This window comes from Apiospora hydei, assembly GCF_038363865.1.
Source record: "Apiospora hydei strain CBS 114990 chromosome Unknown utg000009l_segment0_segment0, whole genome shotgun sequence".
NCBI classification, from domain to species: Eukaryota; Fungi; Ascomycota; class Sordariomycetes; order Amphisphaeriales; family Apiosporaceae; genus Apiospora; species Apiospora hydei.
Genome location: NW_027117368.1, coordinates 4,101,496 through 4,114,854, shown reverse-complemented (window position 1 = coordinate 4,114,854; position 13,359 = coordinate 4,101,496). Strand labels below are relative to the sequence as shown.

Sequence of the window (13,359 nt, the reverse complement as noted above, 5' to 3'; positions counted from 1 at the left end):
CAATAGAGCACCGTGTTCTAGTCGAATAACCCGGCGACGTCATTCGCGCGTCTCGGACCCGAGGCGGGGAACGAAAAGCTAAGGTGTGAGACAAGCTGTGACTTGTACCACGAATAATAACTTCGACTCTGCATCTTCCACGAGCTGAGCCTCAAGGTAAACATAACCACCATCTTCCTTCTGAGGAACTCGTCCATCTAGTCATCTACACCAACACCCGAGGTAATCAAGCATCTTGCATCATCCAAAAAGTGCCCCACCATTACCATCACCATCGCCATGGCTACTGTCGGAGCCCACACCGGAAAGCGCGTCCTGCTCATCGGACCTGGATTCATCGGCTGGAACGTGCTGGAGCTGCTGGTCAAGGACCAATACAACGTGACGGCCTTCACGAGAAGCAAGGAGCACGGTGCCAAGCTGACCGCCACGGGCGCCAAGAACGTCGTCCTGGGCGATCTGGACGACAAGAAGCTCATCAGCGACGAGGTCACCAAGCACGACATCGTTCTGCACATCGCATCCGCAGACCACGCGGCCAGTGCGGAAGCTGTCCTCGACGGCGTCCAGCGGCGTGCCGACAAGGGGCAGAGCACCATCTACATCCACACCTCGGGCACGTCCGTCATCGGCGACGCCGAGGCCCGGGGCAAGAAGTCGTCCAAGGTCTACCACGACAGCAAAGCCGAGGAGATCAATTCGCTGCCCGACAACGCCCCGCACCGCCAGATCGACCTGGGCATCCTGGGCGTACAGAAGAAACTGGGCGCCAAGGCCAAGATCGCCATCGTGATGCCTCCCCTGATCTACGGCTACAACGACAAGCACGGGCGGCTCTCGATCCAGATCCCGACGCTGACGCGGTTCGCCCTGAAGCACGGCTTCGCTGGCTACGTCGGCGAGGGCGACTCGGTCTGGAGCCAGATCCACGTCAAGGACCTGGCCCGGGGCTACCGCATGATCCTGCACCAGCTCGAGAGCACGCCGGCCGACTCGCCCGAGCTGCTGGAGAACCCCTACTACTTCTGCGAGTGCACGGGCGAGTACGAGGTGAGCTGGAAGGAGATCGCGGCACTCATCGGACGCACCCTACACGAGCAGGGCAAGATCTCGGACCCCGCGCCGCGCCAGATCGACCCCAAGCTGTACGGCGACATCTTCGGCCCCGACTTCACCGAGGCCGTCATGGGCCTCAACAGCCGCAGCCGCGCCGAGCGCCTGCGTGGGCTGGGCTGGAAGCCGGTCGAGAAGTCGTGGCAGCACAGCTTCGTGCAAGACGAGCTGCCCGAGATCCTGAAGGAGGATATCAGCAAGTTTGCGGGTTATGGCGCAGCCGTGGCGAGCTAAGAAGTCATAACTTGAGCGATGGAGGCACGAAGAGTCTTGTACATCTAAAGCCATACCTACATAAACCAAACAACACTGGAGAGTAAGAACAGATCAACCCTGCAAGTAATTTAGTGATGTAAGACGCCTTTTCTTTTTCAAAATTGACTGTTTCAGAATAGGGGCACTCAGTGTCGGCCCCTCGCACATCGTAGAAACGCATTCCTTTATCTTGGGGCCAAATGGGCCGCTCTGTAAAGGCCACGTCTAGTTCACCACATTTCCTATTCTAAGCACTCACTCTCCTTCTATCCCCAACCCCTTAAACCCCCGACGAATCGCCCAACCGTATCCACCCCCGACTAAAGCTTCGTGCCCCGCGCCCGCACAAACAGCGCCTCGGCGCTAGCCAGCACCGTCCCCTCGCTGTCCTCGAGGGTAGCCTCGGCGAAGACCTTGCCCCTCGCGAGGTCGACCTTGACGAACCGGGCGCGCCCCAGCAGCGCCCCCGACGTCGTCGGCACGGGCCGCCGGTACTGCGTGTTGAGGTATGCGGTGAAGTAGCTGCCCGCGGGGATGAGGCCGCGCTCGCGGTTGATGGGCACCATGCCGCCGATGAGCTCGTCCAGGATGGCGGCCACGACGCCGCCGTGCAGCATGCCCGGGTAGCCGTTGACGTCTTGGCCGAGGGCCAGGAGCCATTTCGCTTCGTCTATGAGGCTGCCGGCGTCTTGGTGGGGAGTGGCAGAAGCGGAAGCGGCAGCGGCATCGCCACCAGCCCTTTTGTTGCTGAAGATCTCCAGCAACGCCGAAATGGTCCCCGCCGTGTTGAGGGTGCGCCCGAACAAGAGGTTCTCGCCCGACGGCTGGATGGTCCGACACGATGGCGGGCGCACTACCAGATTCGCTCCCCGCATATGCTGGGCGCACCAGGGTATGGTGTTGAAATAATGAAAATCAGAAGTCTCCGTATCATGTTCGTACATTCTTGCTCTGGAGATTTTGGGGTTGCCGTTGCTGTGCGGCTGTTGCGAACTGCATTATTGCTCAGGAGTTACAAGTGCCTATTGTGCTATTTGGTTTAATTTAACCCGTCCATCCATGGGACACACGCGGATGTGTCCCGAGGTTCAGAACCGAATCGGGCTGGGTGGTAACCGAAAGTTGGGGTAACGCAGGGGTCTTGTTTGTGTCTTCCTTGGCATACATCTTACCTACCCGTTCCCTGCAAATGATCAAGGGGCTCCTTACCAAATTGCGGACACTCCACGAAACAACAGAAGCAGGAAGCCATGGATGGTGTTACGTAGATCTATACAGCTACCTCCTCGAACATCTATACCAAGGGAGAGATATATATAGACAGAAATGACAGTTTTTCAAAAACCGAGGGTATCGAATAAGTTTCCAGCTCCTCCAACTCCAACCCACATACTGCCAGACCCCGAACACCCAAAGCAAAAATAAGCCTGAACAAAACAAACAACAAAACGATAGCCTACAGCGGGAAATAAATCTACCTTTTCCTAGTGCATCATACCCGCATCCACCATCCTCTTGAACTGGTCATCCGGCTCCTCAAAGACATAGTCCTCGCCGCGCATGATGTCGTCAACCTCCTTGCGGACGAAGGGGTAGACGTCGCGCCAGGCATTGCGGCCCATCCAGCAGTCGAGGTGCCCATAGTTGGGGACGACGCGGCGCTTGTACTGCAGGCCCTTGCCGTCGCGCGTGTCGCGGGTGCCAAAGGCGTCGCAGAGAACCTCGTACGTGCGCTCCGTCGCCGTCGGCGAGAGCACGGCGTTGTCGCCACCGACGAACAAGTAGAAGGGCAGGTCGCGCAGGCGCTGAATGTTGTCGGGCGTGTCAAGGCGCTCGAACAGCGGGCCATTGGCCATGACGCCACCCTCGGTCCCTTGCTTCATGAGCAGGTGCAGCAGCGTCATGTTGACGCCGCCGAAGAACCGGTCGATCTGCCGGTGCGTCGCCTCGTTTAGGTTCTCGTGGTTCCAGCACCGTCCGTACGTGAACGTCACCCGGTGGCAGCACGCGTTGTTGCACAGCTCCTTGCGCTCGTTGGGCCAAAGCCGCAGCAGCTCGTTGAGCGCCTTCTGGATGTAGCTGTCGTCCTGCCCCGTGCTGCACGAGAACCAGTTGCCCGCGATGGCCTTGTAAACCCGGTCAAGTGGTAGGGGGGCCGCCATGATCTTGATCATGTTCATGAAGTTCCACATGGGGTTCATAAATACCTGGCTGCACGTCACGCCGGCGAGCCACGAGGCCGGGATCCTGCCGTCGAGCAGACCTGTCGACAATGCCACGCTGCCCATGCAGTGAGCAATGGCGTAGATCTTGCCTGTGCCGTACTCCTTTCGGATCTGCTCGAGACAGGCCCTTAGGTCCAAGCGGGCATCGTAAGTAGTCCAGTTGTTCTGCGCCACCATCAGGGCGCCGATCCGGTGAACGGGGATGAAGACACGATAGCCTGCTCGGGTAAAGTAGTTGACAGCATTGTATCGGATAGTGGGTAGGGCGTATATCTGGTGGTCAACCGAGGCACCGGGAATCATGAAGAGGTTCTTGGGCTCGCCGATGATGTTCGTCGGCTCCCACATGTGCATACGGGTGGTGACGCCGTCTTCAGCGACAATCTTGTACGTTACCGAGGGAACAGTCTCGTTGACGAACCCCTGGTAACTCTGAGTCGGGTACTGCAGTGGCGTTAAGGGTGCCAGGAAGAGTGACATGGACTTGCGTGTAAAGTATGTTAAGAAACTCGTCGCACTGATGGCCTTGCGCCAGAGGCCACTGCCGGTCGGCGTCATAGTCAAGATTTGACTTGCGAAGTCGGCAGGCTGAATCCGCATGATTCCCTTCGCGACTATTGCGCCTCGGTTGTTGGTATCGTCTGGCCCTTCCTCATACTCAGACTCGTCGTCGGAATAGGGCCGAGTGATGGTCACGTATAGCGTACTGGTGGCTTTCCAGAACTGTACAGGTGAGAGGGCCACAGAAGAGTTCACCACCTTGTATCCACGGAAGTGAAGAACGGTGCCATCGACTCCACGCATGTCAAAGTTGTACACCATGTTCCTGGTGCCGGGGGCGTCAAGGAACTGTTTGAAGAGATTGAAACCACCACGCTGGACCATGAAAGGACTGCCCGGGATGGTCGGGCACGAAAATGTGCCCGTCAGCATGGCACGGTGGTCCGGGTCGTTGACGATGGACCTGGTATTGAAGGACTGCACGCTTAGGAAGAACCGTGCCGACTCGCAGCGCGACTCTGCGATCCGGGCGGCAAGTTCGTACGTGTCTAGGCCTGAAGCGTCCTGCTTCCAGTCGTCGTAATGAATGAAGCCTGACATGACCTCGGTGAAGCCAAAGCCAGCGTCGTTGAGGCGCTCGGCAGTTTTGATGACTGTCCTGGCCGACGAAATGCTGGCGTCCTCATCGTCAGAGTCTGTCTCATTTGTCCGCAGATGGTCGCCCGCAAAGCGCGGAGAGCCGAACAAGTCGAGGATGCCGTTCCTACGGGTATCGACCATCAGCTTTCTGCTCTTGGCGTAGAGGTCTACCGACCGTTCGGCAAGAGCGGTGATGGTGGCGAAGGGGTTGGCGCCAAGGGCAGTAGGAATAACGGCGGCATCAGTGACAATAAGACCCTCGTAAGTTTCTTTGCCTTGTCCAGTAAAGATTTGACCTCGGTGGTTGACGACACCAGTTTTACCTGTTCCATCTGAAGCCATACATGCGCCACCGATAGGGTGTACGGTCAACTCCTGTTGTCCCATCAGGGCATAGAAGGGGTTATGAACGAAGGTACCTCCCGCGGCTCTTGTTGCCTTCGCCAGGACCTCGTTCAGCTGCTTGACGTGATCGCTGCGGCCGACGCCAAGGAACTCAAGTACTGGCTTGTCATCTTTGAGAGTCAGCACCGCTTGGTTGCTATCGTGCGACATGACAAGGTAGGTCTGTGTTCTCTCGATAGCGCCCTGGCGAAAGTATGGTCCCAAGAAGAGGCTGCCTACGCGAGCAAGATTTCCCCGTACGCGATCGATGAGCGATTGGTCGCTTGCCCGAATGCTCCCTGGAAGCAATTCCAGCATGGCCTGTAAGAAAGGGGAAAGTGCCTTGGGCACGGCGCCCTCCTCGATCACATATCCATCCAAGGGGTTCTTATGTCCATGCCGGTTGTCGATGATGCCGGTAATGCATGGACCAACAGGGTGATATGGCGACGGGAAGGACCGTCCGATACCATTGACCTCATGGTCCGTATTATATCTAAATCATATTAGGAAAAAGAACCCTTGCCTATCAATGAGGCTACTTACCCGAAGGCAAAGATATCACCGTTGCCGCTCATGTTCTGGCCAATCTGGTCACTCATGTCGAGACCCATCTGCCTACTTCTGAGCAGGATCTCGGTCGAACCGATGGCACCAGCACCAAGGAAGACTGCCCTTTTGGCATGCACCCACATGAGATCACCATGGAGGTTGGCCTTGAAGTGACCCCTGTTGCGCCCATGCCAAGCAAAGTAGATGATGTAGCCTTCTCGGTCGGGGGCTTTGGCGATATACCGGACCTCAGACTCGCAGAAGATCTCGGCGCCCCAGTTCCAGGCATCGGCGACGTAGGTGACTAGAGTTGTGTTCTTAGACCCGTCATTCAGACCCGTGGCGTCTTGGCCAGTCAGTGCCGAAGGCGACATCTCAACACCGGCTCGATTGGGTCCATTCTGGAAGCGCGTTGTTTGTCGGACTCGTCTGAACTTGTCACTCATGCCGAGATGTTCGGCCTGCTTCTTGAGAAGCTCGAGTTTCGGAAGTACAGGCCAATCAGCAGGGTACTCCTTTGGCTCAAGCATTTCTTCGGCCATCTGGAAATCTAGAAATTGAACAGTATCAGCATAAGGATTAATGTTGCAAGGCAGAGAGAGGCAGAACCCTGCGTTGTCAATGCCTTGCGAGAAGAATAAGGCAGTACTCACATGGACCAAGGGTACTGGGATCACTCCTTATCTCCTCTGGCCATTGCTCTTGCTGTAGAGTTTCATCATCAACCTCAAGGTAGACATTTGCATTGATCAGACTTGTTCCACCGAGCCCTATATTGTAAACAAGTCAGTCACCCGAATCGAAAAGGTTTCTGGAGAGGGTTATATTGGGAACGCACCATTGCCGACCATGGCGTTTTGACCGTTGCCGAAGATGAGGTGGTACATGCCCGTCGGGTCGCCGCCATTGACCACCTTCTTGGGCAACCAGCCGGGCGAGAACTGCCCAGAGTAGTGAACTTGCCCGAGGGCGTCGTCGGTGTCGCTGGGGTACTCGCCCGGCCAGTGCTCCCGTCCCCGCTCGAGCACGCAGACGGACTCGCCCGTGCGGGCCATGCGCGACGCGGCCACGCCGCCGCCGTACCCGGAGCCGATGACGACGCAGTCGTACGAGCTGCGCATGAGCTCCAGGGGCCTCGAGAGGCGGGGAACGAGGCGCTCTTGCGCTCGTCGCCCCAGGATCGGATTCTTGCGTACGCCCCCGAAGGGCCGCCGGCGTCGTCCTGGTGGACGCCGAAGGACTTGATGCGGTGCGAACCCCGCGGACTAGGATGGGGCTCATATGGCCGCCTCCGGGCACTGCTACTGGCTTCTTGTTCATTGGTGGTGGAGCTGTCGTTCCTCGAGCTGCTAGGGCGGGATACAGCTGCGGAGTCTGGTGAGGCTTGCGCCGTTCGGGTGCCATTGGTACCATTGATGTTGACAAATCGTTTTCTGAAGCCGTTTGTGTCGGCGGCGGCGTGGCCATTGCCATGACCAGTGCCATTGGTGGTCGGCATTGGCTCCGTTTCCGCTCGCTCAAGGGTGCCGGGAGCCATTGTAGTAGTCTGTCGTATCAGTCTTGTAGTATCAGTACTACACTAGAATCAAAGCAACTAAGAGAAGCTAGGTCCGCCTAAGCTAGACGTGTCTGGCGGTACGTGCCCGTTGGTGAAGGGCCAAGTATAGGGCTAAGTAATGCGCTATACAGGTAATATATATGATAGAAGACAGTAGTACACGGGGTAACGACCGGCCTGTGAAAGAGAAGCGAGGTATGAATATATATAAGTATATATTCCCAAGTGGATGGTAGATGTCTTGGAGTGGATCATGTCAGGCACACCGGGGGGGACTCATGGCTTCATATACGATCTGACATGAGCCTTAGTCCCTATATGTGGTGATCGGCGAATAGACGCGGGCGGGTCAGTATATTCTTGGGAATGAGGAGGGTTCAACGGCGGAGGAATCCCATGTGCCGCAACCCGTGCGAACCATCAGCAAGCTAGACAATCTCGGAGCTGGGCGCAGCCGCTTTCACTTCTCGGGCGCTGAGGCTGGGCTGAAAACTAAAAGTAGGGGAGCGTCGTTGAGTGGCCAGCGGTGCGACTTGCGTTCTCCACGCCCCAAAAAAGAAGAAGACGAGGGAAAAGCGTTACATACTTGGGCCGTAAGCACTTGCAAGACACCCATGTCGGGAGGTAGCTGGGGGCCGAGTCGAAGGGCTGCATGCCACCCTGTACTTTTGGCAGCGGAATCGCACCTGCTCAAATCACGTCTATTGCTGGTAAAGAGAGAGTAAAAGAAAAGAGAGAAAAGGTATGTAGACGCGGGCAAGACTAGTCGGAAAATGGACATAGGCCCGACGTCTGCCTAGGAACGCGGATGTCTTCATTGTGATACAGAATGGTGTATACTGCTGCAAGCAGCAGTTGTGGCGGTAGATCGGCTTGCTGTGTGTGCAGGCGCGGGAAAGACATGTCGACGGCTTGGTCATGATTCTACGCCAGTTTTCGTACCTGGCCAGTAGGTATTCCCGTCCGTTGCTGTCCGTTCTGTATTTCCCCAGAGGTGGTCCTTATTCGCCGACTATATTAAGTTGACAAAGGGTATTGTGTTTGTGTCACGACATGGACGGCATATCAGCATGGCATGGGGACCTTACCTTGCGCCACGAGGTACAGCATGGGTAGAGGCGAATCACTTTCCCGTTTCTGAGACATTACCTTTTCGAGGAGAGCTCAATCTGACACTTGCAGACCCGATGCACGCATTCAGCAACAATTGGGTTTTCTAGGCCCAAGCCAACGGGACAGAATGGACAGCTGGAGGGGGTAAAAATGAACATTTCCGCAGAGGGGGAAATTCGTTAGAGACAATGGGGCAGGGGCCCCCTGCTTATTATTAACTGCGCCTCGGCACAATAGTCGTTTCTTCAGCTACTAATCTCGAGTCTCTCTGATTGGCCATGGAACGAACCGAGTGCGCAAAAAGTGCGCTCCTGCCCCAAATTCCCCAATTGACTTTCCGCGTACCAAAAACATCCATCGCGATGACCCGAGAATGCCTGCTCATCCTTGCCGTGTAGGAGAGAGGCACAGAAAGGCGGGCGATATGGCGGGACACGTGAAGACAACGTACGAGTGAGCGCATCATTTGGCTGTGTTCGTTCACCGACAGATGTCGTTATACGCTTGGTTGACATAACATAAGCATGCGACACTGCAACGTTGTGTGCGCCATCAAGGCCATTGCCATTGGGTTCGAGGCTGTGCGCTGCGTTTGCGTCCCACCCAGCATACATCTACCATAACCCACATCGCTTTGCTCTAACTGGCCCTATGGTATTTATTATTAGGCTGGCTTTCTGACATCAGGATAACAGCCCGAGCTCCTGTTGGTTGTTTGACGAAGCCGAGCCTGCCTTGACGTTCCTGCTTACTGCCGATGCAAGGACTCGGCAGTATTCCAGTCGCCGTGTCAGCAAACAGCGTATTCAGGAGATAACCACCGCAGTCAATTGGCCCGTAGCTGATAGGGGAATCCCGTGGGAAAAACAGAAAACACCCCGCCGTCGTACCTCGTAAGGCTGATGTTATCTACCTTCATCTTCCATCCCGGCACAGTGGGGTGCCAATGTTCAGCTCCTCCCGGCCCAAGACACCCTGACACCCTCACCCGAGGTCCAGAGTGCGCCATAGTGGGCCGGAAAAGGATCGAAACGAAACAAAAACGTGTGAGCCCATGTCAGAACCTTGTCAAGTAGCAGCACCCCTGGTCTGGGATCAGCCCGGCCAAAGCCTAAAGCTGCCGGGAAGGATGGGATGGGCTGCAGAAATGTTCCAATGGACGTGTATGTGGGTGAGGTGCTCATAGAATGCTTGTTGTATTGGTCTGGGTATTGTGTTGTCGGAGTTATCCCCCGTGAGTGACATGCAGTATGCAGTTCTGCCCACCGCCGCCTCCGCCGAAGAAACCGAGCTGCAGGCAGTATCGTTTGCATGCCAATAGTGCTTGCATATCGGCGTGGTTTTCTTCCATTGGTTGATTATCATGGAGAGAGCGATGATTCGGTGTAACCGCACGAACCCCAATACTGTCATCATCGTCATGATCGGAGAAATATAGACCACCTCGTATGTGAGCACTGCCACCTCCGCCAACGACTAACCTCATCTCATACCGATTGGTCTAGAAGACAGTGTCTGAGAGCCAGTTGGGAGCCCGTGCCAGACAAGCTGATCGGGGCTTATCTTACTGGAACGTTCGGACCCCAAGACCCCAAGTAAATCATGCCATTCCTTCAAGCTAGTCACCAGCAAGAGAGTAGGTATATTGTGGCTGACCCATCGGCTTCTACCGTAGTCCGGTCCCTGTTTCCGTCGCAGTAGACATGTAAGATCACATGGAAAGATCGACGCTGGAATAGCAAAGCTGAACTTCGTATATACTGGAAACACAAAGCGGCGTGGCGTGATCTTTCCTGTCGTTATATACGCCGCGACCAATGTCATCATGGTACGGATGGGGAGCGCTGCAAATTCATGGCCGTTTGGAAAGAGGGTATCTGCCTATTCACCGCACCTGTTCTCGTAGTAACTAATAACATACATAATTCATAGCCTTCTTGCCTCGTTTTGGCTTTGGTTGCCTTGAATGGTCAACTCATGTCCTTTTTATCCCCTGCGCCCCGATTCGCCCAATGATCTCCTCCGTACGTGTCCCGACCTACATGGACTCCCACCAGTCGCCCTGGTCGTGCATCGCCTGTACGACCTTGACAAATCCAGCAATGTTGCTGCCTGCCACCAAGCTGGGAAGCTCACCCTCCTTCGCCTCGACAAATTCTTTCGCCGTGTTAAGGCCGTTCTCGAATGCCTCCTTCATAATGAGCTTGAGACGCTCATCGACCTCTTCGCGAGTCCAGCTTATAAGCTAGAAAAAGGTGAACGGTCAGTTTCACAGTACATGCACACTTGCAGTAGCCAGGGGGTCAACACTTACCTGGCTGTTCTGAGCCATCTCGAGACCGGATACTGCCACTCCGCCGCAGTTGGATGCCTTACCTGGGGCGTACCAGATGGCCTCGCCCCCTTTCTCCCTCCTCGCCGCTTCAAACACATCGATCGCCTCCTGAGTACAACCCATGTTGGATCCTTCGGCGATGAACAGGCAGCCGTTGGACACGAGCGTCTTGGCCTCGTCCTCGCTCACCTCGTTCTGGGTGGCAGAGGGCAGGGCCACATCGACCTTGCCCACATGGACCCAGGGTCGCGCGCCCTCGATGTACTTGAAGGCGCCCTTGTGATCAAACGCCGTCAGCGGCTTGCGGGCCAGCTTGACGTCGGCGATGGCCTCGACGTCCTCGGGCTTGAAGCCAGCCTCGCCCTCGGCGATGAGGGCGCCCTGCGAGTCCGAAAGCGACACAACGGTGGCGCCGAGCTCGATGCACTTGAGCGCGGCGTACTGCGCGACGTTGCCGGATCCGGAAATGGCCACTCTCTTTCCCGAGAAGTCGCCCTTGCCAGCATACTTCAACATCTGCTCCACGTAGTACACCAAACCGTAGCCAGTAGCTTCGGGCCGGATCTTGCTGCCGCCCCAGTTGCCGCCCTTTCCGGTGATCATGCCCTCCCACTTGTTCCGCTGCCTCTTGTAGGTTCCAAACAGGTAGCCGACTTCTCGGCCACCCACTCCAATATCGCCAGCGGGAACATCGGTCTCAGCGCCGATGTGCTTGCACAGCTCCCGCATGAAAGAATCGCAGAACCGGCGAATCTCGTTGTCGCTCTTGCCCTTGGGATCAAAATCGGCACCTCCCTTGCCGCCGCCCATGTTCAAGCCCGTCAGGGCATTCTTGAAGATCTGCTCGAACCCAAGGAACTTGAGGCTGTACGGGACGGCGTTAGTAACCTCTTGACTCTGCATCCGATGTACTCATCATCGCACTTACATGGACAGGTTCACCGTGGGGTGGAACCGCAGACCGCCCTTATAGGGACCCAGCGCCGAGTTGTACTGGACGCGGTAGCCCCTGTTGACTTGCAGAACTCCATTGTCGTCTTCCCAAACAACGCGGAATTGGATCACACGCTCCGGGATCGACACAACCTTCAGCGCAGTCTTGTACTCGGGGTTCTTCTGGAAGAGAGAGCTGTTCTCGAGACTGCTCGCAAGTTCTTCATGTCTGTGTCAGAATACATATATACGCCCGTGATTGGCTGGTTGGACTCACCCTTATAAGCCTGCTCGAACTCGGGCTCGGAGGGCAGGTGAGACATGATGGCCTCTCAAGACAGGGAAGCTATACGTGGGTGATGGTGAGGTGACGAGTGGATGAACAAGATAGCAAGCAGTGTTGGTGTCACTTAGTTCACCGAGATTTGTCCAGGTTTGAGCTTGGGGAGAGAATGAGATGAAGGGAACCTGTTTGAAGTGGGATCAGGGCGCTTTAAGTAAGGAAGGCCTGCTGGCTCCCTATGGGGGTTATACTACGCTGTATACTCTTATGTGAAGGGCGACCGCAATGCTAACTCCGACTGCGGCGACCGACATCTTCCGCGCTTTCCCATGCCTTCCCACATGGCTGACCCAGCTCACGAAAACTACTTCTGGGGATAAAATTCCAGCAGCCCCAGAGTCGTGGATCAAGCGGGTACTAAGCAGCAGATGGGGTATATGCTCTTGGGTTTTCTCGTCTTAACTTCAACCCTTGCCGCCGTCAATTGGCCAGGCAAGCCGATGATGGCGCATTGGGGGTCAACTGGCGACTGGCTGTTTTCTCTCACCAACCAGGGCTGCCAGAGCGCCTCTTGGGGGTCAATCTGTCCATCAGGGATAATCATCAGTCATGGTGTTGCGTCAGGACGCATGCTTATCTCAAAGGCGGCCAGGCGTGCGCGGCTACGACGTATATTATGAATCACGATTTATCACCATATGGGAATTTAGCCAGGCGGTTACTGTAGATCGATGTAAGCTCACTTGTCTGCTTTGGGCGACGGATGCGTGGTGACAGATTACCTTGCAGAGGCCATCTGAATTCAAAACGGTGGGCGGATCTGCTAGGACTTCGACCCTCGGATTTAGAACGTCTTAGTTCGGCAACTATGACGGAGTTGCCTCGAGCTGAGCTCGCGCAGAGCTCGCGCAAATCTCAGCTCTAGCGTGGGTTGTCGTGGGCTTTGGACCTATCGCGGGCTTCCTAGCGTCGAATGCCGCTCAGGGCATCCCTGCCCGGTAGCCAGAGTCTTATCACCGGCTTTTGATTCGTTGAGCCCGAGTTTCAGGAACCAAATCAACATGGCAAATCGTCGTGTAAGCGTTCGCAGGTGATCAACCTCATAACTTCGACAATTCCCTCCGCTGCCGGCTCGCCTCCCACTCTTCCTTGGCGGGCGACATCATCCCGCGGAGGCATACCGACATCTTGCAGCAGTGCTGCCCTACGGGAATAAAAGTCTTTGGGGGTGCCAACCCCCGACTCCGACACCGGCTCTAGGTAGTGCGTCGCATCTAATCTTCCCGCTATTGGGCTTGGAAGCCCATCCCAGAATTGCTCCGTATGTGCGACATCGCCCGACGACCATTTATCCAGCAATCTAGATATAGTTGCTTCATACTCGTGCATGTTCCCGCTACCGGAGGATTTCCAAAGCCTGCATTTCGTTCATCAATAGGGCAACCGAGGAACGGCTCGGCTCGGCGGC

The 13,359-nt window shown here is 56.0% G+C and overlaps 4 protein-coding genes across 4 annotated transcripts; 1 reads left to right on the top strand and 3 right to left on the bottom strand.

Annotated features, from left to right (window-relative positions):
* Nucleotides 1–279: 279 nt before the first annotated feature.
* Nucleotides 280–1,347, top strand: PG997_013097 (uncharacterized protein; the record flags this gene model as incomplete). Its single annotated transcript, XM_066817411.1, has 1 exon — nt 280–1,347. The coding sequence occupies one exon, from the start codon at nt 280–282 to the stop codon at nt 1,345–1,347; it is 1,068 nt and encodes a 355-aa protein (XP_066663103.1).
* A 341-nt stretch (nt 1,348–1,688) lies between these two features.
* On the bottom strand, nt 1,689–2,312 carry PG997_013096 (thioesterase superfamily protein; the record flags this gene model as incomplete). The annotated part of the gene is made up of 1 exon (XM_066817410.1): nt 1,689–2,312. One exon carries the CDS (start codon nt 2,310–2,312, stop codon nt 1,689–1,691), a length of 624 nt encoding a protein of 207 aa, XP_066663102.1.
* Nucleotides 2,313–2,852: 540 nt separating this feature from the next.
* Nucleotides 2,853–7,206, bottom strand: PG997_013095 (glucose-methanol-choline oxidoreductase; the record flags this gene model as incomplete). Its single annotated transcript, XM_066817409.1, is given in 5 exon segments — nt 2,853–5,613; nt 5,664–6,219; nt 6,323–6,439; nt 6,508–6,803; nt 6,821–7,206. 5 exon segments carry the CDS (start codon nt 7,204–7,206, stop codon nt 2,853–2,855), a joined length of 4,116 nt encoding a protein of 1,371 aa, XP_066663101.1.
* A 3,172-nt stretch (nt 7,207–10,378) lies between these two features.
* Nucleotides 10,379–11,931, bottom strand: PG997_013094 (uncharacterized protein; the record flags this gene model as incomplete). The annotated part of the gene is made up of 4 exons (XM_066817408.1): nt 10,379–10,585; nt 10,655–11,540; nt 11,604–11,829; nt 11,886–11,931. 4 exons carry the CDS (start codon nt 11,929–11,931, stop codon nt 10,379–10,381), a joined length of 1,365 nt encoding a protein of 454 aa, XP_066663100.1.
* Nucleotides 11,932–13,359: the final 1,428 nt, after the last annotated feature.